Source organism: Cheilinus undulatus, linkage group 18 (genome assembly GCF_018320785.1).
Source record: "Cheilinus undulatus linkage group 18, ASM1832078v1, whole genome shotgun sequence".
Lineage (NCBI taxonomy): Eukaryota > Metazoa > Chordata > Actinopteri > Labriformes > Labridae > Cheilinus > Cheilinus undulatus.
In genome coordinates, this window is record NC_054882.1 from 4,842,329 (window position 1) to 4,858,162 (window position 15,834).

Here is a 15,834-nt window from a genome sequence, read left to right on the forward strand (position 1 = left end):
TGTCAGTACAAGACAGATGTACTGCAGCTGCCTGTTGGCTCCAGTTTCATCTGTGATACTCCCCTCCCTGCCTCCCCCACCTCCAAAGTCCACCCCCTATCACTGGCAACCTCACCCCTGAAGCCCCTCCACCTCCCATCATGCACTGAGAAAACATCCGTACCTTTGAAGTCTCATCAATAAATCACAGTATCTCACACCACACAAATCAGAAGGCCCAGTCCGGGGCATCTGGAAAGACCGGCTCTAATATTTATTAAAATAAATAATCAATTATCATGTATCGTACTAAAAAGCTTTTCAGAACTGATGTTTAATTTTGACATTACTGCATGGTCAACACTAGGGATGGAAATCGTTCATTAAAGTGATCTTTGATACTCTTATTAGATCTCCTTGAGGATCAGTGTCCTTATCAGTACAGCTACTATTACATCAAATGTATTTAATTTTCTGTAGATATATAGAAAGTTCTGTTTTTACAGAAAAACACCCAGATACTCAGAGATATTTCAAATGTTATTCTTTATGAAGTCCTCCTTGAGAAAGGGGTGGGATAAGATGCTTCCATTTGGCCCTTCCCATTTGAAATCATACAGTCTGCTCTGATTTTACAGATATGATTGTCATTTGTTATCAAATCAACCAGGGTAGACTTACCACAAGCTCCCTTGGTGTGAAATGATTGTATATGCTCGTGTAGAAAACACCAGTCATGATCTTGGAGAAAAGAGCAACACGCCCCACATGCCTAGAGTGTCACAGCCACCTCTCTGATTGGTGGAGCCTACCATAATACGCAAGACTTCCATGTTTAGCTGCAACACTGTTGTTTCAACCGCAGACAATTTAAATGGGGTAACAATGATATAAGTCTTTAGAGGACACAAGTTTATATCTTATTTACACCCCCCCCATTCTTTTTGGGAAAACATGTTTGATTTGTGATAAACTGGAAAAGAACTACACTACCCACAATCCTAGAGTGTCACAGTGATATCTCTGATTGGTGGAGCCCACCCTTAACTTGAAAGTTTTGGCTTTGTGTTATATTTCCTTGGGTCTGTGGATACAAGGTGTAATTTTAGGACTTTAAAGAAGTATTGACGAGCTTAAACGGTGTTGATTTTTGAAAAATGTGTAACAGGGTTTTGATCTCCATCTCAAGTCACACCTCTAGTCTAGTCACTGGGCTAATAAGTTGAAATGTTAATTAAAATATAGATGAAAAAATATAGATATACATGATATGTTATTTTTTCCGAGGCATTACTAATAACTGATAGTTATCTACTACTGATGGACAATTCTGATAAATATACTGATACAATTTTAGAATTATTGCATTTTGAAAAGAGCTTTATATAAAATTATTAATCCACATCAGGTAGTAGTGAGCAACGATATTTATTATCAATTCTGACATCCCTCATATTTACATCCTCTGGTGAGTGAGTTGCTGCCAAACTACAGTTCTTTTTTCTTCACATATGCAATTATAATTTTTATGTCTATCCATATTGGGGTTTTTGGCCTTGCAGTCCCTGGAAATTCGAAGCAAGCTGCTGAGCTAAACCAGAAAGCATCTTTTGAGCAAAGCCAAGAAAAACTGTTTAACCATTTTGCAATAAATGGTGACATCTTTGACAAGTTTCCAGACTGAACCACTGATTTCTAGAAACAGCTCTACAGCAGCATCTCTAAACACCATAGAAAACCCTGAGCATGAAGACAGCTCTTCTCTAAACCAATGAGAAGCCAAGAAAATCCCTCTTTGTCTCACATTGTTAGAATTTATTATCTGGATTTAATGGTGTGACAAAACCTCAAACAATTCGATCTTAAAAAGATTTCCACTGCATAGAACTTTTAAAAAACTCAACAGCTTTTATGATTGAATAGTCAGACTACTTTGATCTTGTAGTAAAACATAAGGACAATGCAAAAGATACTCATTCTTTAAAAGTGTTTATTGACAGTTCATGAAATTCAAAGGCTTGATTGATATTGTGTAGTTTGTACAAACTTGGGGTCAATCATTGCTCAATATTTGAGGCTTGTAGTGAGCAGTCTGCACCAAGAGGGGGCAGTGTTGAACTTTTTCTTCCTACAGAAGAGCTCATCTCCTGTTTCAGCTTTGAATGCCTTTCCATTGAATGAATTTGAGTTTGAATAAATGATTTAAAAATATGACAAAAGCATCATCAGATCTTTGTTTCTGTAACATATGCTCAAGTGAAACCGCGTTAGAAATTGGCATTACACTTCTGGAGTCCAATGCTTATGCATTATTTAAAGATTTTTACCACATCTTCCAGATGGTTGTATCACTCATTTTAGTGCTTTTGTCGCCAAAATGAGCTCTTTTTTGGCACCTCTGCTACATTTATCTAACAGTAAGGTGTTAAAAAGACATAACTGGCATGTTTTGTTGTTCTGAATGTGAGCATCAACAGACCTTTTTCTCATTATGGATGCTTTAAATTTATGTCAAAGTTCTTTTACCCAGAGAAGTGATAGAATCCAGGTGTAAGACACTGCTGTGTGCCAAGGTGTACTTCATAACTCCAGCATTTGTATCAGTGAGTTTTTAAGACAGCTTTGTGTTCTTTTTGTTGTGACACAGGCTCAAATAGCTCAGGAAATCAGGCCGGTATTAAAGCAGAAAAGCATTTTCTTCACTCAGCCAAACAGCTGCACCTCAAGCCTCATCATTTACATTGAGCAATTTCACCCAAAGGCAACATGTCTCAGTGTTTTGTTTTCCAGAAGATCTGATTTCTTCAGCTATGAATAAGAAATATTGTCAAAACATTTTGAGATTGTCTCGACATGCCCGTTGAGGCTTTGCAGTGGAAAAGTGTCCGCTGAGCAGAGAGACAATCTGTGCCTCTCCCTGACAGACAGTCATCTGTGAGCCTCCTTCTCTTTACGTCCCCCATCGTGATTAGCGGTGATTACTAGCCTGTTAGGTTGTTTTAGATCTCTCATGTGATCCGCAGCTCTGCGGCGTCTGGAAGCACTTCAGCAGACACACAGGCCCAGTGTTCGGCCCCGGACTGAAGCAGCCACTCAGGAGACGTTTCTTTTCTCCTTCTTGGCACAAGCGTCCAGCTCAAATTAGACATGACTGGACTTGTGATTGTAGCAGATTAAGCACCAGAAACTGTATACATTCTTGACCGTGCACAGTGATGATGGCAGGAATCGTAAAACACGAGCTGAAACAGTTAAATAACTCCACGGCAGATAAAATAAACAGCACTCAGAGTTGATAACATCCAGTCTGGTCTAAACGTTTTATATGCTGAGAATTAGCTACTGTAATATCCTAATGTATGACATGATGTGAACACAGTATGAAGCTTCTTTTTTACAATAATCCAGAACAGACAGTGAAGTAAGTGAACAGCCAAATGCCTCACAATGACTTTTAGTAAAACAAACAATCAAATAAAGGTTATTGTACATATTTACAATAGGAGCCTTTTTGTGAGCCACTGCAGCAGCTCTTGGGAATACATAACTCAAAACAATTACACAAGCACTCGGACCACAATAGCAAACTTGCATTCTCCAATTCTGAAACAATCGTTTCCAAATGCGAGCAAGAGAATTTATTTTTTACATTCCAAAACGTCTTTTTCTCGTGTTTTCTCCTCCCTGCTGAGTCATTTTCCCATTAATGGGGTCGCCCTGGGGGGTATTTTATAAGACTTACAGCGACGTCTTACATAAGGTGGCAAAGCTCCAAGTACGTGTGGTGGTTTCACAGAGCAAGACTGACATCAACTGTTGGATTACAGACAATGAATGTGTTTACATACACAAAACCTGCTCTGATATTACTGGGGAGACTCAAATATTTATTTTAGGAACTGGCATCTGTAAATGCCACGTCTTGTTTACAATAACTCGGATAAACGTGAATATGACAGCTGAAATGAGTTGATGTTAACGGGATACTGAGCCATGTAAACATCTCTGTTTACTGGTCGGGTTTAGTCATCTGTATCACCTCTTTTCCTGGTACTTTAATTTCAAACTCTTTAAGCTGTTTTGGAAAATAAAATCCCCACCAGGGGGTCTTTTGTCAGAGACTGGTTGATGCTGCTTAAATTTGTGGATTTAGCCTGTAGAGTCTGATCAGAAGCAGGACTCTATTTCTAGTTTGGTTGTGTAGAAAATGTGTGTCACGTTAAGCAGAGAAATGAAACTGATGTAACTCACCACAAAGTACACATAAAACAACAGCATGACACAAGAGATGTGTAAACCAACAACATTCCAACCTACACCAGTTCATACAGTTAGATATCTTACAAAAAGTCACAATCTTTGCTGAAAATTCTTCAAAAGTTTAACCCTTCTCATCCTGTCATCATACTGACACTTTATCAAGGCATCCTTCTGCACACAATGTAGCTTATGTTAAGTGTCCATTTAAAGTAGCCATTTGAGTTAGTTTAAAATCTTCTAGTTTTCTTTTTAACACGTCATGTGGTAGAGTGTTAAGTTACTCTGCAGCATCGGACTATTTCCTTTCTACTGAGTGATTATGTCTGCTGTGTTCAGTCTTTTCTTTGTTCCAACCTAAGGTTAGGTCTGTTTTTAGGTACTTTTTTGCACGCGTTATCTTTCCTTCTTACACCAGTCAAGTTCTGTTTTAAGGTACCCTTGTGCTCTTAACATTCAGAACTTTTAGGTACCTTCTGGTTGTGTTTCTTTCTTAAAAGTGGTTCAGTTTCTTTTAAGGTACTCTTCAGTTTCCTATTTTCTTAATGCCGAGGTCAGACTACACCTTATGGGCACAATAGTAGTTCAATCTGCAAGTCTTCTAACCTTGCAAAGCAGATGGATACGCCTGTTTCCTTGTTTCTCACTGGCGAATCCATCTTGCAAAGCTCCCAAAAGGGACAGGACCAACTGACGAGGGGCAGTACTTTCAGGCGCAGCGGAGTAGTGACATAAACAAGCAGCAACAAGAGGCGGAAGAGATTAGCGTGGATGCTGCTAAAGGGCCAGTTTTATCAGAACCTGACGACATTTCTTCGTTAAAAGAAGAACAATGAACGTCATGTGTTTTTTTTTTTTGTTTTTTTTGTTTTTTTTTCCAAAAACGACCAAAGTCGTTTACTGACATGTCTATATTTGCCATGGTTCACATTATTCCTTGGTAGCTGCGCACGTCACGTGTTTTGTTGCTCTGATTGGCCTATAAAGATGTGACAGACAGAACGTTCATCCAATCACACTCTGAGCTTTTTTCAAAGCCTCTGCCCTTTCCCAAACGCTGTGTAATGAAGGTTTTCCTTCATTACACAGGTCAGGTTGCAAGTCTTCAGTTTAAGGATAAATAGCAAAGCCAATGATTGGTCAGATTCCACATCTGTCATCTGGTGGAGCCGTATTGCAAAGCTTCAAGCTGACCTGCTTGGTTATGGCTGGAGAATTACCAGACCAATTAGCGTAATTTTAGGAGTATGAGGCGCTAACTATGGGCAGGGAATGGGCCCTCCCCAGCTGTGACTCATTGATGACATCAGTACTGTAGCATTGGTGCTAGCATCCTGGATAACCGTTGCCTAATTTTGAACCTGAAAAGTGTGCCAGCCCTTTTATTTGGTTCTGATATTGGAATTACGTATTCGTGCAACTTTTTTTTAACCCCCTTTCAACTCAATTTCTGCCAATTTTTGCAACTTCTTTTTGCCACTTTTATCCCACTTTTACTGTTTGTTGCCCTTTTATGCAACAGAGCGCACTCTGCACTTGCAAGTCAGAGGCTGAAGTGAAAGAATGATGAAGTTGCATTTTGGTACTACGAGAAAGGAACTATGTAGAGAGGCTGACTCCAGAAATGTTGGTAAGAACTAGCAGAGGCACTTCAGCAGCCTGGTTTATAACTGCCATTAGCATAAGCATCAAGCTAGCATATAATTTATCAATTTTTTTAAAAAAAGAGAAATGATGATACAGCTAACACAGCTTGTTTGTCTACAGTCTTCTCTACTGGTGTTGTTTAGCCCCGCCCCTCTTCCTTCCAATCACATCAGTCTTGATGATTGGTCAGCAACCAACATGCAATCTGCCATGTCTGTCAGTCAACTCAGGGTATGAATTTAGGGGTCCATAATCGCCAAATATAAAACAGTGACTGTTACAACAGACCAAACAGTTTGCGTAGTCAGACTTCAGCATGACATGTAGGTCTTTAGGCTACATAGTCCAAGCACCCAATAGTATCCGTTTTGCTGCCCTTTTATTTGTCTGAAATTGGGTTAATAGTTTTTCATCTCCTGCAATCAGTTAACATTTCCTCTTTTTATTTCTTTCCTTTCCTGGCCTGTAATGTTTTCTTTTGTGTTTGTTTGCAGGAAGAAAGAATAGTAGGAAACCAGAAAACCTTATGGCAATTTGTGCAGAAAACATACTAACAGATAAGAAATCTTAAAACTAAAAGTGCCATAACTATCCTACACTGGTATAGAGCTCAACAGTGACAGCATACTTATTTGGCAGCTCTGATTATGGAAGTAAATTCCCCCATGCAAATCCTTCAGTGTGAAAAACCAGGCTGGATTGCTGCATTGTGGGAAGAAACTGTTTCCTACTTTAAAGAGTGCTTGTGCTGCTTTATTGTTTGCTGCTTTCTTTACTGCTTTGCTGTGTTTATTATTCATACTTGAGTTCAAGAGACATTTTGACTTCTTGGTAACTTTATAGATTCAACTTAAAAAGATACTGACTCATTTCTTTGACTACAATATTGTTCTGCATACAAGCTCAACTCACACCCCTGTAAATGGTCAGACTGTTACAGTAAAGGTTCTTTGCAGTCACGTGATTATGATGACACATTGGGGGTCAGGATGTGTGGGACAACCATAAGGAATGAATGGGGTTAGAGGAGAGCTGGCACTTTAAAGATCTATATGGACCTGTACACTGCAATTACCATCAGACAATGTGTACATACATTGATAATAATCCCTTCACTTTACACAACAGGGACTCTTTCCCACAGTTTAACTGATTTACCTGGCATGGAGGCAAACAATATCACAATATACTCAGTCCTCCTAGCATCATCTAGCTGGATGAAGGGAGTCTTGAGGAGTCTTGTACTGAGAGGCTAACTGTGCCCTTTTAACATAGAAGAGATTCCTCGTTTTGTAATAAACATGCTTCTAATTGAAATGATCATGTGTTATCAACTAAATAAACCTTGTAGAGTGAGTGTCCAAGTGATGATGTGCTGCTCGAACGACCTGTGCTACAAAACAGCTCTTTAATGATAGCCATGGTAGCTAGCTCCAATTAGAGTGCCAGTTTTCTTTCTACCATCCTTTGTGGTTATTTTAACCCACATGTAAGCCAAACTGGTACCAAATGAAGAGCCATTTGGGAGCCAAACAACCAGCTCTACTGAGCTGAGGCAAATGATCTGGATCTCTTAAAAGAGACGGATTTTCAGTCATAAAAAAGGCGACTGGACATACATCGCTTAAAGCCTGCTGCTGTTTCTCTACGAGTTTTTTAAAAACCTTTCATTTTTGCTTGAATATTTCACTACTTGCGAGACACAAAAGAAGTGTAAGAAGTAAGAGTTATTTTTGAACACTTGGCATAGTCATAAAAAGCTCCAAACATGGCCTTTTTGGTAGAGTTTCTCTACGTAGAAATCACTACTTGCCCCCAGAGTTCTCAACTGCTGCATGACATCATCTGCAAAGAACCTATTACCATCATCAACAGCCTACGTTCACAGGATGATATGAGATAAAGTTTTTCTTTGATATCATAAAACTTCTGTCTCCTACATGGACTTATACCATAGTTTTACACTCAGATAGCTCATGGTTAGTCTACCTGGCACAGATAGAACATGGGGGTAAGTAATCAGATCTGCTATGGAGAGACTGAATGGGATTTTTACTTCCATAACCACACTGCAGAGCTCTGTTGGGTTGCATAAAATGCATCTTTAAATAACCTTGTTGTAAGCAAGTAAAGCACTTGCAGCTAACCTTCCACTTACTTGTTTTAACTGAACAACCAGACAAAACAAATGTCAAACACTGTTCCCAAAAACCAGTCCAATGTTAATGAATCTAGAAAGTTCTGTACAGTGCAAGGGGATTCATCCAGCTAATTCTGTGCTGATGAATTAGACTTCATGGTCACAGTTTAATTCTTACACATGCTGTTCACATACAACATCAGACATTCCTTTAAACTGGTCGCTGCCAATGCTCTCCTCTTTATCTCTATGAAGCAACATGTGCTAAATGTGACTCACTTTTAGCTCCTCTGTAGTGGGTTACCACTGGTCTGTGTGCTGCTGTAAGTAATGGGGAAATGTAAATTCAATTTAATGGCCACAAAATGTGTCTGTTTCTGCGATCTGAGAAAGCAGACTCACATCAACAGACTAAACACGAGGGGAAAAGTGGTCTTCCAGTGGTCTGTCATCTTTTTACAAATATATCTCACTCTTAACTAGACCTTCTCAGTCACTTCAAGAGACAAATCAACACAAACAAGATAAAATGTCAAACATAGGGAGGAGAAAGTGCAAATATTTTGGCGCCGCTTCGTTTTCTTGTTTTTCTGTCTTTTTTTTTTAAACTCAGGAACTTCCTAATTTTTCTGCTCCATCTTTCTTTTTCCTGTCAGCAAGCGTACAGATGCCTTCCCTCTGTGCCCTCTGCTCTCGTCTCAGCTCCTGGACCCTTCTCTTCTCACACCAGACGACCTACTGGGAACAGAAAGAAAGACAGACCAAAAAAAGAGAAAAAGAAATGTATTCACTCATCTGGTTTAGTATTCAGCATGCAGATGCACTCGCACATAGCTGCGGCGTGACAAGACTGTGCTAACAATGGCCCTCAGACACACAAAAGCCCACTTAGACACACTCACACATTCAATTTTAATAAATCTGTTACATCTAATTTGGTTTAAAATACACTGTTAGCAAGTTTAGTTCTGTACCAGTTTTCACCTGCAGATGTACCATGTGTTTATCCGACTGTTCTATCAGTGCCGGCTGTTGTCAGACGAGCTCTGGGAGCAAAAGTACAGCTCTGTAAGTGTTAGGATTCAATAGTGTAGGTTAATGCGAGTGGATATGATGATTAATATTCCCCAAAACAATGCTTTTCACCTGTCAGTGAGCCAGTTTTTGCTGTTTTATCATCTTTTTTGGTCTTACAATCTATTGAACACTCAGCTACATGTAGGCAATCTGTTCCCACATATTCATTTTCTCTGAAATCATCTGAAAACTATCAGTTTTCTTTGTTAGCTGGATGACAAGTCCTGCCCCACCTTGCATACATTTGGTGGCCTGAAGCAGTGACATCAGCAGTCAGCACCTTACTGGTCTGTACAGGCTCACCTTTTTTCACACATGCAACCCTGAAATTTGTGGAAATTTCAAAGCAGCCTGCCTGGGAAATTTCCCGATTTGCTACATTTTCAGGAGTTTTGTGCAAGTGTAAATAGGGCCTCTATGATGTATGTTAGAGCTCAAAGCAGTTGAATGAACACTGAACTATTCTTGATGCTCTGAACATGATGCTGGGGGACAAACCTGGTCTAGAAATTTGTCTAGTGTGTAGCCAGCCATAAAGCCTGGCATTCTCTGCAAAATAATTCAACTCCCATTATGTTAAATGTAACACTTTTTTTCCAGCAATTTCTGTAGACCAGTGTTACTCAACCCTGCTCAACCAAAGAGCCAAACTGTTGAAAATACCTTTGCAAGAGCTACAGTGGTGAAAGGTGGCAAAAATGGTCAAAAAGCAGCGAAAATGGGTAAAAGGGGGCAAAAATGTGGAGAAAAAGTGGACAAATAGTCAAAAAGTAGCAAAAACAGGTAAGAAGTGACAAAAGAATGAGTTACAGGTGGAAAAATGGTCAAAAAGTGGCAAAATTGTGGCAAAAAAATAAGTAAATAGTGACTAAAATGGACAAAAAGTAGTCAAGAGTGGCAAAATAGGAAACAAGTGGTATGTAATGGCAAAAAGTAGCTCAAATTGGCAAAAAGGGCAAAAAATTGTGAAAAAGGGCAAGAATGGTGAAAAAGGGCGCACCAGTAGTCAAGTGGTTATGGCGCATGCCACATACGCAGGCAACATGGGTTCGAATCCGGCCCATGGCACTATTTCCTGCATGTCTCTCCCCGCTCTCTTCCCTGTTTCCGACTCTATCCACTGTCCTATCTAATAAAGGCAAAAAGCCAAAAATAAATCTTAAAAAACAAAAAAAAAATTGGCTAAAAATAGGGAAAAAAAGTGGGAAAAAAGGAAACAAGTGGTATTTAACAGCAAAAGGTAGCTTATTTGGACGAAAAGTGGCAAAAAATGGTGAAAAGGGCAAAAATGGGAGAAAAGTGGCAAAAAGAAGTTTCAAAATGGCCCAAAAAATAGGAAAAAGGGGCCTCCCACTGACTATCATAAAGGAAATAAACAGGAAGTAGGCCTACCCGTGGACCTTCAGCTGACACTGAATATTCATTATTTAGCTGCCTGTTGTGTTTGCTGGCCATGCCGGTTCATCTGTGAGAGAGAAATGTCGAGAGCAGTTTTGTTGCTGTTTGTATCTAAAGCTTGAAAAAAAAAACAGTAGATATGACTTCAACCCGTCTGAGACTTTTCAAAGGAAGCTTCACTGTCATCTGTTACAGTCCATCCAGACTTTGCTTGTACAGTGTGAGCACTCAGATTGTGCACTGCCACTGAATCATACTGCTTATGAATCATGCATGTTGGTCATGTGTCAAATGATTTAATTGCACACTGTGAACTTTTATAGAACTGGCTTTAAGTCTCATGGTGTATCCCCAACTTGAGACAGCTTGTCTTTTGCTGAAAAACTATTACAAATCTAGAGACAGCATCCAGATGATGCTGACGTTTCTGACGTGAACTTACCACGAACATCTGCAGGCTAACTTTTGTCACTAGTTTGGTTCCACCCACAACACATCTCTGTTGTACAAACACAAAAATGGTCTATGGGCTGCATCTTTTTTCAGGTTTAGTAATAACTGTTTTAATAGTCACAAAATTGCATTTTGCCATTTTTAGCTTTGTTACCTCTGTTAAAGTAAACTATGAATGTTGCAAAAGCTGACCTTTTATAAAAGGAGCATATTCAAATTCAGCCCTTATGCTGACTATTCTGATGACCATCTATAATACACTGGTGATACTTATCAGTATAGCATTATGCTTTTTAGAAAGTGCTTTTTATGCCTTTATTTAAAGAGGAGGACAGTGGATAGCGTCAAAAACAGGGATGAGAGAGAGGGATGAAATGTGGGAAAGGAGCCACAGGTCGGACTCAAACTGAGCTACTCATGTCCATACAGTACAAACTAGGCCATCTGCCTCCCATGACATAAATTTCAAGACATCTTGTTTTTAAAAGATATATTTCTTGTTAGTCATCAACAAGTTTTACATTATTTTGTCTCTACCGTATTATTACTGAAGTTTCTCATACAGTAAAGCAGTGATATGTCAGCGGTGAACAACCCAAAAACTGACTTCTAAGCAGCTGCCTCCCACCTACACCCTGACTTTACCATCACATGTGCTGACGTTATGTTGCAACCAAGCCATAACTCTACAGCTCTCTGAAGTTGTGTAGTTCTCGAACTGCTTGGGACAGTCTGCACGAGGGATGGACCGCTCGCTCATCAATCAGACGGGTGAGAGGGGGGAGAAGAAGGGAGAGAGAGAGGAAAGAGTCCTGGGAGAAAAAGAGATGGGTAAAGAGCTTAGATTGCTTACAGATGGCTGTGAGAGGGGAGCAGAGGTCGGCCAGAGCCTGTGAGAGCTCAGGCTGTGTAGGAGTATGTGTTTGAGTGTTTGCGGTGGTTTTTGAATCAGTGTTTGTGTGATTTTGTCTACCTTTATGATGTTTCTATACCACAGGTTTGTGAACATGCAGCATGTTAGCGTGGGTCTAGGCTCTGTGCTGACCTGCATGAGGTTTTGAGTTTACGAGCGTGTATTCAGGGGGGTTGGGACGTGCAGGTGCACTCTCTGTGAGTGCTGGTTATGTCAGCCATGATATACAAGTCCAGCTGATATTACTGCACAATCTGGAAGCTTCTTTAGCCTGAGATGGTGCGTTTGCTTTACAGTTGGGTTTTGTGTTCAATCCTTAAAACATCAGGATTTCTCCTACGCTCTGTAAATCAAAATGAAGAAGTCCTGCAGTAAATGTTTCACCTATACTGTGATTGCATCAAATAAAACATAAAATACTAAATATTATAAAATACTATAGTGACAAATTCTATTTGCAATTAGATTAAGGTCTTCAGTTATCAAAATGCTCGGTCACTTTTGGAGCACTGTGCATGCTCCCAGAGTTATTTTCCATGCACCATATATTTTAGCTGTCATCCTGCTGCTGCTTCAGTGAAAAAATAAACACCACTGTGCTCTTGCCCATTTCACTTCAAAAACTCAGTCTAACAAGTTAAAATTGAGATGCAATCTTTTTAGACAGAACTTAAAATCTCTGAATCAATGTTTAACTACCACCTACACTGACATTACTAAAGCCAGCAGAGTGCTTACTAAACAGAAGGCATCCAGCTGCAATCCTGCGGTCATAGAGAAAGACTAGGGTCCAGAAGGCATGTGGAGACGAGGCAGTTACATAGCTGACTATTGCCATGAACAAAAGTTTCATACATAGGTACAATTTCATAAAAGACCTGTATGAAACAGAACAACTACACCAGAACTCCTTTAAAGTGTGAATGCTGTCACATTAACTGGATGAGTAATCAGTAAGTAATCAGAATTGTCTCAGAGTATGGAGTTTAACATCTTTATTAGAACTTAAAAATGTTCCTGATATCTCTCTGAGTTTTTTAAGTGTGACCATGCAAATCCATTTAAAAATAAAATAATCTGTTTTTACAGAATAAGCACTTTAGAGAAAGTCAGAGTTTCAGAACACACTAAGGGGCTCACCCACAGCAAAGGCGGGGCCTCTAAAAGACCCACTGGGGCCCTCCGCTGATGTGTTTTAGAAATATAAACCCATGCACTCTAGACCAGTGGCACTAGTGCTTGCCTCTGGCCAACATTCATCTCCTTGCTTGTTTCAGTGAGCTTTTTTGAGTCTAAATGGTCATTTTTGGGTCATATTCCCTGCTATTATCTTTTTCTGCTCCTTTCTTTTCTTATAGCCAAGCTTTGGTACAGGGGCTGGAATGACCAAAAACAGTCCAACAGCAGTAAAAAAAAAAGGAATCAAGCATGTGATAACTCTGGATTAACAATCAAATGTTGTATTTATTTGTTACTTTAATAACATGAAAAAAAGAGTAATCTAAAAGTTCTATTTTAACACAAATTAAAGGAATCTATGTACTGAAGTCTACTCACACTTTTGCAACCATCCAACAGCACATAGCTAGCTCACAGTTGGACATACAGCCTACTGTTTCCTCCATCAGCATCCTCATCTATCTCTCAGAGTCAGCCATCAGATCAAACAGTACTTGGAACAGCTAACTTGCTCCTTTTAAGCCAACTAGCCCGTCTGGGTGAGAGGGAAAATCTAAATAAATCACCCCATGATTTCTCTCCATGTGACATCATCTTTTGTTGTTGTTTTGATAGAGAGCCCCATGGTGGCAGAATTTACATACTGTCCTTAGCTTACTTTAAGGCAGGAGAGAGCTAGAGGTCAGTAAATGTAGTATTTATGCATCAGAACCAGAAACCATTTGCATTGGCAGCATTAGGGACGTTTTCCATTTATTACCCTCTGCAGGACCATGATATTTCCTGATAGATTGTGCCAGTGAAGTCATGCTGTTCCTCCCTTTAGCTCAGATAAAAGTCTCTGTTGTAAGAAGCTGAACTCCAGTAGTGCTGATGAATCGGCTTTGCAATTACTCGGCTCCAGAGCAGCGAATGGTCCTCCTACCAGTCACTGAGGACACTGTCTGTGCCATTAACAACACAAAGGCCCCAGCCTCTCCCTGGACACCTTGGCCCCACTTGTGATAAAGAGCTGAAAGCAGATCCCTCCTCGTGGTGAATCGCCGTGCCTCACCTGGGACCGGCCGATAAAGACACTTGGCTAAAGAGCTGGGAATCATGGTATACCTGAACATGGTGGCGGCCCGGGGACTTGACTAAGAAGATAAATACACAAGTCTGAGTTTACTGCCAGTCCTTGAAAAAGGAAGGAAGACTGAGCTAAAGGTAATGATGGTGAGTAAATCAACGTCACAATCCTCTCTACTGACCTCTGCTATTTAACACAGTGTGGTTTGTCAGACTGATGTCAAAGTAATTAAAACACAAGTGGTAGGGAGTAATTGCTGTTGGCTCTGAGTGGACAGGGCTCTGGGCTCTCTAATGGTGCTGAAGCATCGGTGCCAGGCCAGCCTCATAATGCCCTCCTTTCATTCCTGCCTAATGACACAGCCAGGACAAGCAGGACGACAGGAGACAAGGGAGGATGAGTTTGACACAAAACAACAGAAAGGACACATTGAGCATGGGACATGTGACTGTATTCCCCAACACAGTTCTCACCTGGAAGCTCAGAACAGCTGTTAGACATGAAATCTGTCTCTAAATACCTTCATCCACACGCTGGCAACATTATTCCTTCTTAGTCATCCCGATTAAATGATCTCAGAATGGTTTTATATAATCATAACTTTATGTAATTTATGAAATTATAATTAATCTAAAACATCAGCATAAGAGAACATTTGACTGGAAACAAATATGGTTGAAAAAGACTAACATGAGTTGTAATTCTCTTTTTCAAAGGTTGCCTTTTTCCTCATTTAACAAAAAAAAAAAAATACAAATCGATACAATTCTTTCAACTAAACCAGGCTATCCTTAAACTGTCATCTCTGATTTATCCCTTGTACTTCTGATGTCACTTCCCTTTAACTGCTGGACACTACACTACTACGAGCGTGACAGGGCTCCTATGCTATTTTTATTGTATACCTTCACTTTGTCAGGATACTTTCATACCTGAATTGCTTGGAGAAATTTTACAAAAACAGAGAGCCTCCCCCCTGGCCTGTTTTTGTTTTTGTTTTTTTTGGTGTGTGTGTGGGGGGGTAGGGTGACAATCAAACCCTGTTTCAGAGCAAAACAAGCAAGCCAAGATTGCTAGAAAGAGTTGGTCTAAACTTGCATTTAATCAAACCCTGGAGGAGTGGTTTATTTGTAGTGGGAATGCAATTGACACCCTGTTAAATTCTTTCAGCAGTAGTGGTAATGTGGCTAATAGGCAATTTTGATAACAACTTATAATAAAATAACAGGGATAATAATCATGATTCAATAGCACTAATTATTGTAAGAATAGTAACAACAACATTTCTCACTGTCCGGTCAGCAGAATATCACAGGACTCACCAACATGGGCTGGATCAACAATTAGGTTTCCAGAACTGGAACTTGTAGAACCTCCACTTTTAGCAAGCTGGTCTCTACTTTTACATCCTGCTGTCAGAGCTAACACTGCTAACAGGTGTTGCAGTTTAAAGTGTTACCATGCTAATTAGTGACCTTTATCTGCCTGTGTCTGCGATGCTGTAGTTACAACAGATGTGGAAAAAAAAACAAAAAACAAGAGCACGAATGAAGAGGGATGAAGATTGTTAATTTTTAGTGATAATGATACCATTATGATACTCCTTATTGATCTACATCCATGTCAGTGCCACTATTGATCCTTTTTTGTAGTTTAGTGGAAAGACAAAGACAATCAATTTACTTAAGTGGAATGGCCTGAGTAGAATTTGAGCTGAAACAT

General features: G+C 39.8%; 1 protein-coding gene across 6 annotated transcripts in view; it reads right to left on the minus strand.

The window, feature by feature from the left end:
- Positions 1-5,187: 5,187 nt before the first annotated feature.
- The window catches only part of smoc1 (SPARC related modular calcium binding 1), a 124,870-nt gene continuing 114,223 nt past the window's right edge, over positions 5,188-15,834 (minus strand). For 5 of the 6 annotated variants that reach the window (XM_041811848.1, XM_041811847.1, XM_041811846.1 and 2 more), the window contains one exon: positions 5,188-8,761. In XM_041811848.1, the coding sequence (XP_041667782.1) occupies positions 8,722-8,761 (40 nt within the window). In that variant the 3' untranslated portion in view covers positions 5,188-8,721. The remainder of the gene's footprint in view (positions 8,762-15,834) is intronic. The other variant, XM_041811845.1, reaches the window with a different exon arrangement.